Source organism: Pipistrellus hanaki, assembly GCF_964339955.1.
Source record: "Pipistrellus hanaki genome assembly, chromosome: 16".
NCBI classification, from domain to species: Eukaryota; Metazoa; Chordata; class Mammalia; order Chiroptera; family Vespertilionidae; genus Pipistrellus; species Pipistrellus hanaki.
The window spans coordinates 9,431,489-9,444,775 of record NC_140518.1 but is presented as its reverse complement, the minus strand read 5'-3'; the positions used below and the strand labels follow the sequence as shown (position 1 = coordinate 9,444,775).

Sequence of the window (13,287 nt, the reverse complement as noted above, 5' to 3'; positions counted from 1 at the left end):
TGGGGGTCCTCTAGAGTTTTTGAATCAATTAAAGCAAATAATGCTCTCTGTTTTCCACCAGGCCCAGACCAGCGATTGGCCGAGTCTGGTCCCGTGACCACGAATTCCCTGCAATTTCGCCAGAGTCCTGGGTTTAATAGAGAGAGTCCCCATACGCTAGTATTTATCGGCAATATACAATTATAAAGGCCCAAAATTAAAAAAAAAAAAAGAGAGAGAGAGACACAGCAAAATCCCTCCCTCCCAAAATCGCTCCATCACATAAACCTGGGGGGCGGGCAGGAGGGGGGGTCCCTTCCGATCCTCCCTCCTGACGCCCCCCCCAGCAGGCCCCCTCCCCCACCACGGAAAGCCATGAATTTTGAATTTGAGAGGGAGATTGGGTTTATAAACAGCCAGCCATCGCTCGCCGAGTGTCTGACTTCCTTCCCCGCTGTCTTGGAGACATTTCAAACTTCATCAATCAAGGAGTCGACATTAATTCCTCCTCCTCCTCCTTGCGAGCAAACCTTCCCCAGCCTCCAGCTCGGCGCCTCCACCCTTCAGAGACCCGGGAGCCAAAAGCCAGCCGGAGATGGGCCCGCTCCGCCGCCGCCGCCGCCGCCGCTCCCCGCCGCCCCCCGGGCCCCCGAGTTCCCCTGGATGAGGGAGAAGAAGTCCGCCAGGAAGCCCGGGCCCGCGGCCCCGTCTCCCCCGGCCGCCGCCTCGGCCCCCGCCTCCGGGGCCGGCTCGCCCACAGGTCAGTAGCGGGGGCGGCAGGGGTGGGTGAAGGGCGGCTGGGAGACGGGGGGAGACAGCGATGCGGGAGGAAGGGAAGGTGGCGAGCCCGGTGGGGCTCCTTGCCCCGTGGATTTCAGCGACGAGGCGGCCGCACAGACCGCTTGGGCTCAGGCCCGGCCGCTGCCGATTTCTCCCCCCACCCCCACCCCGCTTCCCCCCGCAGATTTTGGGCGCTGGCTGGGGAAGAGCCTTTTCTCTGCTACAAGGGAATTCGATTGCCCCTCATTGCGAGGAGGGGGGACTGTTGTTGGGGCTGAATGTGAGGACAGGAAGAGATTCGGCCCCATTTCCCCCAGCTCCAGGGAGAATCGGGGAGCCAGGGAGGAAAGGAGACGAGGAACCATCTTTCCTTTATACACGCCCTCCCCGGGTGGAGTCCGAATGAAGGGGTCCCCTCGGAGGACCTGGGGGAGAGGCTCTGAGGTTCCGGGGAGCGGGGGGCGGGCAAAGGGGAGCCGGCTCTACCCCCGGCCTGGCCCGTGGGCGGCTCTCTCAATGCTTTGCCCTGACCCGGGCGGCTGTGCGGGCCAGAGGGACGGGAGAGGAGGGAGAGCCGGGAGAGCCAGCCGCTCCGGTGGGCGGAAGGAAAAGGGCGCAGCTGCTGCCGTTCTTTGGCGGCGGATGGGAGAGTCTTTTATTGCAGCCGAGCTGAGGCTGGGAGGAGGAGGAGGATGCGGCCGCTCTGAGCTGAGGTCGGGAGGAGGAGGAGGGTGCGGGCCGCTCTGACGCTCCGTCCCTCTCCCCGCAGACGGCCCTGGGCTGGCGGAGGCGGCGGGCGGCGGGGCGCGCAGGCTGCGCACCGCCTACACCAACACGCAGCTGCTGGAGCTGGAGAAGGAGTTCCACTTCAACAAGTACCTGTGCCGGCCGCGCCGCGTGGAGATCGCGGCCCTGCTGGACCTCACCGAGCGGCAGGTGAAGGTGTGGTTCCAGAACCGCCGCATGAAGCACAAGCGGCAGACGCAGCACCGGGAGCCGCCCGACGGGGAGCCGGCCGGCCCGGGCGCCCTGGAGGACACCGGCGAGCCCGCCCCGGAGCCCGCGGCCAGCCCCGGCCGCCTCTCCGCCCCGCGGGAAGCCTGCTCGCACCCGTCGGAGGCCGCCCCGGGCGCTCCGTGCGCCCTCGCGCCTGTGGCCTCCCGCCCGGACGGCGCGGGGACGCCGAGCCCCGGCTGCGCCCCGCGCGGGCCCCGCGGGCTGGACCCGGAGCTGCTGCCCGAGGAGGCCTTCCCGGAGCGGCAGGACTCGCCGTTCCTGCCCGACCTCAACTTCTTCGCGGCCGACTCCTGCCTCCCGCTGTCCGGAGGCCTCTCCCCCGGCCCGCAGGGCTCGCTCCACAGCCCGGTTCCCTTCTCCGAGGAGGACCTGGACTTCTTCACCAGCACCCTCTGTGCCATCGACCTGCAGTTCCCCTGACCCCCCTCCTCCTCCCGGCCTCTCTGCACCCCCTCCCCGCCTCCCAGGACCCCCGACCCCCAAGTGGTTCAGACTTCTCGATGTATTTTCCTAAAATTCAGGTATTATTGAATTAGCGTCTCATCCACTTCCTTTCTTCTCTCTTCTTGGTTGTCTTTTTGAAACCACAGAAACATTCCGTTCGGTAGACTCCTTCCAACGAAATCTCAGGAATAATCACACTGTAGGGGGGACTTGGGGGGGGGATGGGGGACTTTTCTTTAAAAAAGAACTAGAGGAGCCTATTTTCCACTTTTTTTTTTTAAGTTTTAGACCGTAGATTATTTATTAAAACTCTTTAATAATAGGAAGAGGGGAGAGTATTTATTGTACATTATTTTCATAGATTAAATAAATGTCTTTATTATACGAAAACGAGTGTTTGTGTTGGGACGCAGCCCCTTCCCCCCAAGCCCTCGGTTCTCCCCGGGCTCGGTCTGGTCCTGGGCTGGCTCGGTCCGGTCCGGGTGGTACAAAAACAGCCCCCCCTGGGCCACCGCTGGAAGCTGGGTCACCTCGCGCCCGTGTCCAGGCCCCCCGCTTAGGAAGGTGGGGTGCGGGGAGAGGAGGCCGCGGACCCGCGGTGGGAGCCCGGGCCCAGGCCGCAGGGATGGAATGGAAACGGGGGCGGGGGGTCCCCGGGGCCTCCCGGCTCTAAGCTGCCGCGCTCCTAACGGTTTCCCCGGCGCGCTGGACGCCTGGGGGCTCGGCCCTGCGGAGGGAGTGGGCGTCGGGCGTTTCTCGGGAAGCAGACCCGGGCCCGGGCCCCGGAGGATAAAGGGCCTCACGTGGGCGGGAAGGAGCCGCGGAGGCAGGAGCGCGGCCGGCGCCGATGCTCTGCGCCCCGCAGTGGCTCCGGGGCCAGGAGAGCGTCCGCGGGGCGCCGGGCGACCACTCCCGGAGCCCGGGCCGCTCGGCAGGCGCTGGGCCTGCGGGGAGGGAGGGAGAGCGAGGGGCGCGGGAGGGAGACGGGGAAGCAGGGAAGATGCTCAAAATGGCGCTGGGCCCGGCGGCGGGGAGGCGAGGGCAGAGGCGCCATGACTCTTCTCTGGGGCGCGCGGGGTCCCGCCGGGGGGCCGGCCCCGCACCCCCTTTCTCCTTTCTGGGTCGTTCAGTGCAGAAAGGGAGCCAGCGAGTCTCCTTCCAGCTTTTGCTTTATTTTATTTTATTTTATTTTTAAATGAGCCCAATGGATGCCGAGGACGCGAGATGGAAGGAGGGTCCGCGCGGGGATGGAGGCGGAGGGGAGGGCGCGCGGGCCCTGCAGGCCCCAGTCGGTCTGCCGGGGCGGCTCGGGCTTGGGATGCTTCGCTCTGGGAGTGGAGCCTGCCCAGCGCTTTCTCCAAATGCAGACCCACCTGTCTCTGCCAACAACTTCATTTGCCATCTCCACCCCATCTCCGATCCCCCACCTCCCAGGCCTGGCCGCTTGCAAAGCCCGTGAGCGGGAAGCCAGGATCGATCTTCCCCATCTGCCTTCTGCTTTCTTCCGGGGGACGCGGAGATTTAGAGGGCCCTGGGAAGCCATCCATCCTCCTCAGGTTTATTTAATATTTCTCAGGCCCAGAAACAGACACCGCAGGGCTGCCTCCCTGGCAGATGCTGCCAGGATCTAAAATCAGCTTATTTCTTGGGCCTCCCAGACATTCTTCTGGACCAGCAGGCCGAGGACTTGGAGTCCCGGGCACCAACAGGCACCAACTGTCAGGAGAAGCCAGAAGCCAGCATAGGTCATGACATAGAGACAGGCCTCTGAATAGTATTTTTTTTTTAACTGGACCCTCCATGTGGGAAGTACACACATCTTATTCAGCTGAAATTTAATCCCTTAAACTGTCTTAATATAGAATTCACCTTCTGCACTAAATAATCTTATGTCATGTTAAATGGCACGCATTTCTTTCACAAATAAATTAATATAGAACAATTAGACGCGTTCTAACAACATCGTGTGTCTTATTAGTTTATTTTTCCTCGTAAAATATATAGGTATGAAATAAATTCAATATATTAAAGTAATAATGCACAGCTTATATTGGCTTGTGTGTTAATTCCCCTCATAAATAAGTGAGTGTACAATATATTAAAACCACACTCTATATTTTATTGGGCTATATGTTTATTTCCCTACAAAATATGCCCATAGGCAGTGCTTAGCGTCTTAAAAGCCACAGCACACAGCCATTTCCACGCTAGCAAAATGAAGCAGACGTTTCAGCTGGGGCTTTGATTTCTATGCACAGCAGCCAAACGGGATAATTTGGTCTAATTAAAAATGCTCTTTCAGCTATAACAGGTTGCTCCAAAGATCAAGAATACCAGAAGGATCTTGCTAATTGGCCACTTTCCAGCTTCCTTTGGTCAGAAAGAGAGCACCCTTCATCAATGCCAGGAGAGCAGGATCTGCTCTGCTGGAGAGAATTCACATCTTGGGACCAGGGCTCGGTGTGCAGCACTCAGGGGCCTCTGAGGCTCTGGTTCTGTCAGAGCCTTGCTGCTCTGCGGCCCAGCGGCACCAGCACCACCCGGAGCTACTTAGAAATGCAGGATCTTAGGCCCCGCCCAAAGGGAATAAAAAACTCCATGTAGCAGGCCCCCAAGTAACTCACAGGCACGTTAAAGTTTGAGAAGTACAGCTAGATCACAGTGCTACCTTGCTCCCTGCCTTCCTTCCATGCTTAAGAATTTTTGACCCACTTTCCCTGGCTATTGCCTTCCAAGCCCCCCCCTGCGTCCTCCCTCCCTCCCCCAATCTCAGTGCCTGCCTGAGGCTGCATCAGACCGGATTTCTTCTGCCCAAGTGAGTGTGGGGCCAGCCAAAGGCTCCATCTACCAGTCTAGTTCTAGGCATTGGGGGCGAGAAGCAGTCAATCCAAGGAGGTTGGGAGTTTTAGCATTTCCCTTGGCTGATTATTAGGGAGCATTTGGAACTCTTTTTACAGGCAACACACAAATCTCTCTCTCTCTCTCCTTATACTCACAAACTCCCCATTTCTGATGCTACCACAGCGGAACAAAGAGGCAATGCATTTTCAGAAGGAAATGACTTCTGCTTTCAATCTCCCCACCCAAATTACAATTCAAAGGAATGCCTGGCAATTTGGGATTCACAAAGAATTGGGACTCAAGACACCTGGGTTCCAACTTCGCTCTTTTTCTTGTCTCATCTCTGGGGTCATCCTCTGGAGTCTGAGTTTCCTGGTTGGCTATGGAGATGGAGGAAGAGGAGGGGTTCCCAGATAAGGCAGTGGACTCCCCAGTGATGGCAGGGTGAAGGACTGGGGCAGTGCCAAGTGGCTGTACTCACCTCGTCCTGGTTAGGCCAGGACCCAATGTGAGTGGTCTTACAGCACAAACTGGACATACATTGAGTGTGGTTGGAATGGGAATATTTCAGTGCCATCCCAAAAGCTGCTTGTCAGTCTGCCCTGCTTTTGATGAGTCATTCTTTTAAGAAGAATGGCTCATTAATATTGTAGTGAAAGCCAAGGGCCATTAGACTGAGGAATTTATTTGCAATCATGATAACCCTGAGTCATTTAAAAAAAATGTAACTTACGCCTGGACAAGTCCCTTCTAGACCTCAGTTTCTCTATCTGTAAACTAATGGAAGAACTAAATGCCTCTAATGTCCTGCACATGATGTGCCAAAAGTATATTCATTAGTCTTCACAAACAATACATTCAATATTTCTTGTAGCTGGTGCCGTGTGCTTTTAAATGGAGGTGCTGACAATTGCCCACCTCCCAAGTATCCAGGAGAGCCATTTTAACAAATTTTAATTTGTATCTTTACACCAAAGTTGTGCCCATAGTCATTATTTAAATGTGTAAGGAGAGAACTCTTTTCAACAGGCATGTAATTGGATGCAGTGCTGTGTGCCAGATGCCAGGCAGTCAATAAGTATGAATATTAAGAAGTATCCTAGCCATGTTTTCCGGTGGCTTTCCCCACTGCCCCCTTCCCAGCATTTGGTTATGCTTTTCCTTGTTTGAAAAAGAGTAGGATGTTTTATGCAACAAGAGGCAGGCATCACGCTTCTTCTTTGACATGGTGGACTCAAAAGGCCCCCTCCTCAGATTTTATCTGCTTGCTGGAGCACCAGAGCATTGGTACAAATTCTGGACCTCCCTAAATAGCCCTGCGGAACTGTCCACCCCCCTGACCCCCAAGTCTCTGACAAGCACTCAGGGGCCCCTCGTGCAGCTTCTTGAAATGGGCTCTAGTCAAATACCTTTCCTCAGTTTGCTGAAAGTAGGGCCCCGTGTCCTCATCCTCTTTACCTGCTCCCACCCTCATCTATTTCCTCTGTAATCTCACCTCTTTCTCCCTCAGCCTGCTCAGCCACTCCAGCCTCACTTGCCTCCTCTCTCCTCTACAAACAGCCAAGGACATTCGCGCTGCAGGGCCTTAAACTGACTGAGCCCTGTGGCTGGAGAGTTCTTCCCAGGAAATGCACACACTCCTTCCCGCCTAGAAGCCTTTGCTCCAGTATTGGCAAGGCCCCAACCCCCCAATGACCTCTCCCGCTCAGCTCTGTTCTTCTGACTGCTTCCTCCTCTAAGGAAGAGTCAACAGTGAAAGAATCCTCCTAAAACCTTCTCTGACCACCACAGAAAAGATCACAGCCTGGACAGTCATTCAGATACAAATTCAGCTTGATCAGAACTGGGGGAGGTTTCCAAAGTGGGTATTTTGGCCACAACCACCGCAAACCAGTAGGAAATTATGTCAGTTCTTCTTCCTGTCACTAGAATCTTTCCTTTTAGAACGATCCCAACTCTCTGACTCACATTTGGACCCAGATGAAAGTTGACATCCTGCTGATCTATCTAGATTCTAGAAGTGAGGTCTAACCTCCCAGGAGGACAGTTTCTGATGAATCCCTCCAGGAAGAGAGACAATGTCCTCCTTAGAAAACTTTTCCCAAATATTTGTGAGATCAGGAAGGTCTCGTTAATATCCAACTTCAAACCTTTCTTCTGCATTTTAATGATTTGGGTTCTTTTAGATTATATAACATTCGGTTTCAATTATCAGAATACTCTTCAGCTTAGAAGAAAAAAAAAATCCTGTCTAAATAGAGCCAACTATCGCAATTCTCAGTGAAATTTGCATATGATAAAGTTCATATTGTATAATATATGATGATATGTTACATGAAAATACAGCACACGTGCTATTTTCCTATCACATATTTCCATATTTTAATATGCTAGTTTTATTAAAAAACAGAAGACTGACTCATACTATTTCAGAATGTGCATGTAATGTTAATACATACCTGTATAGAGTTCTCTATGGTTTATATTTTCTTATTTACTTTAATGTTACTAACAATGCAGTGAAATAAGTACTATTGAACCCATTCTTCTTCTCTGAGGCTGAGACTCAGAAACCAGGAAACTTGTCCAGGGTCATAATGTTTAGAACTGGTCAAGCAAGAATTTGAACCCAAGTATTCTGGCCCCCAAACTGGTAATGTTTGAATTACAAAATGCACCACTTATAGTCTCTGGTTCTTAACCGGATGTGTGACAATGTAATTAGCTTGCATTAAAACAAATACCACTGAGTTTAAAACCATCCTGCCCACAAACAGGAGAAATAATGATAGAGAAAAAGTTATAACCTTGAATATCTTTTTAATTCTTTAAGTTCCAAGCTTTGATCTTGGGCTTGGCCTTCAAGATCCGGGCTGAGGAGAGCAGGCAGAGAGAGACACTAAAATACCTAAGGAAAGAACTGTACAAATTGCTCCTGCCAATCCCCAGCTAAAACAACTTCCTCCACAGAAAAGGCCAGAATCAAGTGTAAACTTCTGATTAGAATTGTGTCCATGTCTGCATGCTCATGTGCTAAGGACTAGCACCTCTCAAACATAATTTTCTAAGCATTCCTGTGTTCTCCTTGCTCTCCTACATGTCATATCTAAGTAGATGATATAAATGAGGAAATCAACTTCATTTCACTTGGGTGTTGGGACCATTATACCTTCTCTGGTGAATTCATTTGGCCAACCAGAAAACCCTATAGCCCATAGGTTACCCCAGATGTGGATTCCTTGTCCTTGTTTGTTTTGTTTTGCACTCAGCTGTGGGATTAGTAGGGAGTCCAGGCTCCACAGACTTTCTCCTCAGGTCAGATGGTGAATCCTCTTTCTAGGAGGAAGAGACTTGGGAACCTAGGGAGCCAAGTTGATTTTTCTCCCAGTTCTTTCTGCTGGAGCTGGGAGAGCCAGCAGGAACTTTGGGAAAAGTCTTAAATCTTTCTGCTAAGCAAGAGAGGGAAGCAAGAGTCAGGGATAAAGTGGAGATGATGGTGACTTTGAAGAGCTGAGGGTAAAGCATTCACTGACAGTATGACTTGAGGCCCTTTTGCCCCACCCCCTTTTCTTTTTGTCATTAATAATGGACTGCTGGTGACTTCAGCTGTTATCCCAGAGACTGCATTTCCCTAGCTCCCGTACAGATTTCTGCTGTTTTATTAAACTCATTTGGAATCTCCTTCCTCCTTAGGACCTCAGATTGTTCCCATCATTAAGAGGGCAAGGAATGAGGCTCGTAGGTTCTCTCTGGGTTGAGGGAAAGGTGGAAAGAGAAGGTTCAGGTCTCTCAGAGGCAGGGCAGCCAGGCCTAGTTCAGATTTAGGCCTAACTCCAATATAGGCCTAGCTCAGATTTGGGGTTAAAAGAGAAACCCTAGTTTCCTATACCCTTCTTCCTCTAAGGCCACTGTGGAGAACATCTTAAAGTCAGAGGAAAAACCTGGGAACATCTACAAACCAAAAAAGTTTCCGGGAAATAGAAAGAAATATGCTTACCCTCACCTCAACACCCTTTTCTCTCTAATCTCTCTGCAGGCGCCCCCCCCCCCCCCCATCTCAGTGCTCCTTTCCTTTGTCTGCCCTCCTCCCTTTGGCAGTGAACATTATCTCACCCTCCCCTATTGTATCTCTCTTAAAGGAGCAACCAGCTGTCCTCCTCCCCCAACTTGCCCTGGTCCCAAGCAGGGGTCCGAAGTAACACGCGAGGAGGAAAGAGGCAGGGTCCTGTGAAATGCTTTAAGGTCTTTCTTGGTTGGGGGCTAAGCAAGGCACAGTTATTAAGAGAAGAGAAAGGCGGTGTGACTCTGGGGATCAACATAGAAAGCTGGAGAGGAAAGGCAAAATGACGGAGAATGGGAAACAGAAACATGGAGAGACACAGAGACTGAGAGATAACGTTGGGGTTTGCTGCAGGGTGAGGAGCACGCCCCCTGCCCTTTTTGCGGGCTGGAAACCTGAGTAGTTTGGCGGTCTCTCTCCGGACCTGTCCCACCTGCTTCTCTTCCTTCCCTGAGCTCGGTTGTTTACAAAGATCCCTGGCTGAACTCTTGCCCTCCTGGACTTGCCCTAGCACCAGCCCCGGCCTCCAGCCAGGCAGACACCCTGACAGGTTACAAATGAGCGTGGGTGTTGGATTGCACCACGCTCTTGTCCTCAGAGTCTGGAGGAGGAGAATCAATGGGCTCTACCTAAGAGCTTCTCTGCCAGGCCCAGCCCAGTCTGAGGAGAGTGAAGGAGGCACTTCCTGTCCCCCCCCCCCCCATTCCTGACCCAACAGTCAAACCAGAGCAGAAAGGGGTGAGAATCCCCTCCTGAGCCTCCGGACCTCCACCCCGGCTCTCCCATTCTCTGAGCAAACTCCCTTGAGCTAGTCTAGAAAATTCATTGAAAATTTGAGTAATCTTGAAGATGTATTTGGTACAGAGCTTATGGATTTGAGGCTTGGGATTCTTTGGGGAGGTGGGGAAGGGAAATGGAGGGTGGTGAAGGGGACAGGGGTAGGAGGGAACTAAATAATTCAGGATGCACACTAGTTTTCAATGCTTCAGAAAAAAAAAGAATAAAATTTCCCTCCTCTTCACCTGTAAACATCACCCAGCTCGGAGCTCATTATGACTCTCTGGAGGGATCCAGGGAGTTATCTGAGTTTGAGCAAGCGAGCCAGCTACAGCTATGGATGGCTAGAGAGAGGATAAATACATCTTGAGAGATGAGTTGATGGATCGGTAGGGAGCAAATATAAATATGGAGAGAGATGGACGAACGGAGAGATGGATTGAGACAGAGGGAATATAAAGAGAGGCTGAGGGAGAAAAATGGATGTGGGAATGAGGAGAGAGCATTTAGGAGGAGAGATGGAGAGAGAAATGGGGGCATTTCTCATTCTCCATCTGCATTGCTGCCCTGTTTCTCTCCCTGAAATGCCAGCTTCCCACCCTTCCTATAATGAATTCAACATCTAGATTCTAGACCCGCCTCACACCCCGAGGTGTTTTTGCACCCTTTTCCTTCACAGTCTCACAGCCACACATTTGGCCCGAGATAACATACCTCCCCCGGCGCTCCCAGCCCACCACCCCTGGACAAACTGGGAGAAAGAAGCTGGGATGGGAGCCCTGGGCCACGCAAGGAGGCTGGATTCCTTACCTCCCTTGGGGGGAAGGCCTCTTTGGGGGGGTGGGAAGAGTGAGGGGCAGCTGGGTTGAATTTGCCCAAATCTAATAACCCAGGAGCCTATTGACGGTCTTGGGGGTTGGGAGGGGAGCAAAGTCTTCAATATTCCTCCAACTTTCCCCCCCTCTCCCTCTGGTCCCTTCTTTCCAAAAGTCTTTGAAGAAAGATGTTTTTGACGCTTCCACGTCGCTCTCAGATGGATGGGCTGCGGGTGATTGAAGTGTCTTTGTCATGCTAATGATTGGGGGGTGATGGATGGGCGCCGGGGCTGCCAAACTCTGGCCCACCGCGCCCATTGGCCTGGGAGAGATCACATGCGCCCCTCCACCCCCACCCTCTGCCCCCTTCCTGGGGGAGCGCCGGCCCAGGAGAGCCTGCCGGGCCATGGACGCAGGCCTCCGCGCCGTGACATACTGCCGAAAGGTTGTAGGGCAAGAGGGTGTCTCCCCCGAACGGGCCGACCCTCCTGCGGCCGCCACGCATGGACTATAATAGGATGAACTCCTTCTTAGAGTACCCACTCTGTAACCCGGCACCCAGTGCCTACAGCGCCCACAGCGCCCCTACCGCCTTCCCCCCCAGCGCGGCTCCCGAGGTTGACAGCTACGCAGGCGAGACCCGCTATGGCGGGGGGCTGCCCAGCCCCGAGCTGCAGCAGAACCCAGGCTATCCCGTCCAGCAGCCGCCTCCGGCCCTGGGGGTGCCCTTCCCCAGCTCCGCGGCTTCGGGGTACCCCCCGGCCACTTGCAGCCCGGGCTACGGGCCTTCCCAGTATTACCCTCTGGGCCACGCAGAAGGAGACGGAGGCTATTTCCATCCTTCGATCTATGGGGCCCAGCTAGGGGGCTTGCCCGACGGCTATGGGGCCGGCGGCGCGGGCCCCGGGCCGTACCCTCCGCCGCAGCCCCCGTACGGGCCGGACCAGAGAGGGGCCTTCGCCCCGGCCTATGCTGACCTCCTCTCCGAGGACAAGGAGTCGCCCTGCACGTCAGAGCCCAGCGCCCCCACCGCCCGGACGTTCGACTGGATGAAGGTGAAGAGGAACCCGCCCAAGACAGGTAGGGCTCAGGCGTGGCTACCCCCCCTCCGGGGCCCCAAAGCGGCTCCTGCACCGGGGTGCCCTGGGCCCAGGCTGGGCTCCGGGCTCTGAGACGCTCTGAGAGAAGCAGTAAGAGCCCCCCGCCGGTCTGAGGCCTGGTGGGGGCCCCACTGAGTGAGTGCGGGTCTACCCTTCAGGGAAGTCTCCATCCTCAGCCCCACCCGTGTGCCTAGCACAGCCCTGGACCTGGCGCGCCTAATGGGCCGGGGTGGGGTGGGGTGTGGGTGGGGGATGGGAGTGTGGGGCAGGTTGCTCTAGATTTGGGGAACACCTTGAGGGTGGGGTGTGCCTTTTGATGCCAGAGAACTTGGAGAGCAGAAGTTCGACAGAACGGTGGGGGTGGGGGGTGCAGAGGGCCCAGGAGGAGGGGGCGAGGAGAGAGGTGAGATAACGGGCCTGCCATTCTCCGCCCCGCCCCCAGCCAAGGCGGCGGAGCCAGGCCTGGGCGCGGCCGGCGGCCTCCGGACCAACTTCAGCACGCGGCAGCTCACCGAGCTGGAGAAGGAGTTCCACTTCAACAAGTACCTGAGCCGCGCCCGCCGCGTGGAGATCGCCGCCACCCTGGAGCTCAACGAGACGCAGGTCAAGATCTGGTTCCAGAACCGGCGCATGAAGCAGAAGAAGCGCGAGCGGGAGGGGGGCCGCCTGCCCCCGGCGCCCCCGGGCTGCTCCAGGGAGGCCGCGGGGGACGCCTCCGACCAGTCCGCCGGCACCTCCCCCGAGGCCTCGCCCAGCTCCGTCACCTCCTGAACCAAACCCCCACCCGACGGGGCCCCCGGCGCCGCCGTCCAGCCTCCGCCATCCCTCACCCGGGGCCTGGGCTTTGCTGATGGGAGAGTCTCACCCAGTTTGGAGCTGCCTTAGCGGGCAGCAGGAAAACACTTTCCTCCGGGGCCGGGTGGGATGCTGATGGCTGGAGACCCCAGGCAACCAGAGGCGTGGGAGACCTGGGGACCCGTCCAGGTGGGTGGGAGCCAGCGGGAGCCCCTGAGCTCTGCTGGCCCTCACCACTTGCGTTTGCTCAGTTCAGTGCCTTTGAGCTGCGAGGACTGCCCTCTTGCACTCACCCCTGTCCTAGGCACCCCCCCACCCCCCTTCTAGGCCTGGGACAGAGAGACGGCCTAGGAGTGTCTCGCGTGGGACGTGTTTGGGTGCGGGCCTATCACCAATGCTTCCTCTCTCCAATCGCCACAGCCCTGACAATAGCACCAGCTGCCTTGTGACAGACCAAAAAGCACCCCCTCCCATCTAACCCTGTTACCCGCCCCCCCCCCCCCACATTTGTATTGCACTAATGCAGCCTCCAGAGGTTGTTTCTGAGAGCGGACTCCTCTGCCCAGCGATCTCATCTCTGAGCCACCAAAGTGTTTGGGACTCGGTTCCGCGGAGACTGATGGAATGTTGGGCGAGGCCTGCCCCCAGCGAGGCTCCACCAGGAAGGCGCAGGCACGCC

At 55.3% G+C, this 13,287-nt stretch overlaps 2 protein-coding genes across 2 annotated transcripts; both read left to right on the top strand.

The window, feature by feature from the left end:
- The first annotated feature begins 229 nt into the window (after positions 1 to 229).
- HOXB2 (homeobox B2) lies at positions 230 to 2,610 on the top strand. The gene is made up of 2 exons (XM_084863645.1): positions 230 to 739; positions 1,529 to 2,610. The coding sequence occupies exons 1-2, from the start codon at positions 355 to 357 to the stop codon at positions 2,194 to 2,196; spliced, it is 1,053 nt and encodes a 350-aa protein (XP_084719771.1). The 5' UTR covers positions 230 to 354; the 3' UTR covers positions 2,197 to 2,610.
- Positions 2,611 to 11,177: 8,567 nt separating this feature from the next.
- On the top strand, positions 11,178 to 12,584 carry HOXB1 (homeobox B1; the record flags this gene model as incomplete). Its single annotated transcript, XM_084863620.1, has 2 exons — positions 11,178 to 11,793; positions 12,256 to 12,584. Exons 1-2 carry the CDS (start codon positions 11,217 to 11,219, stop codon positions 12,582 to 12,584), a joined length of 906 nt encoding a protein of 301 aa, XP_084719746.1. The 5' UTR covers positions 11,178 to 11,216.
- Positions 12,585 to 13,287: the final 703 nt, after the last annotated feature.

Excerpts from the sequence above, each read along its gene's own strand:
- HOXB2 (XM_084863645.1), top strand. The coding sequence starts at position 355 with ATGAATTTTGAATTTGAGAGGGAGATTGGGTTTATAAACAGCCAGCCA. Across the intron at positions 740-1,528 it reads CGGGGCCGGCTCGCCCACAG|ACGGCCCTGGGCTGGCGGAG; the intron begins GTCAGTAGCGGG and ends CTCTCCCCGCAG.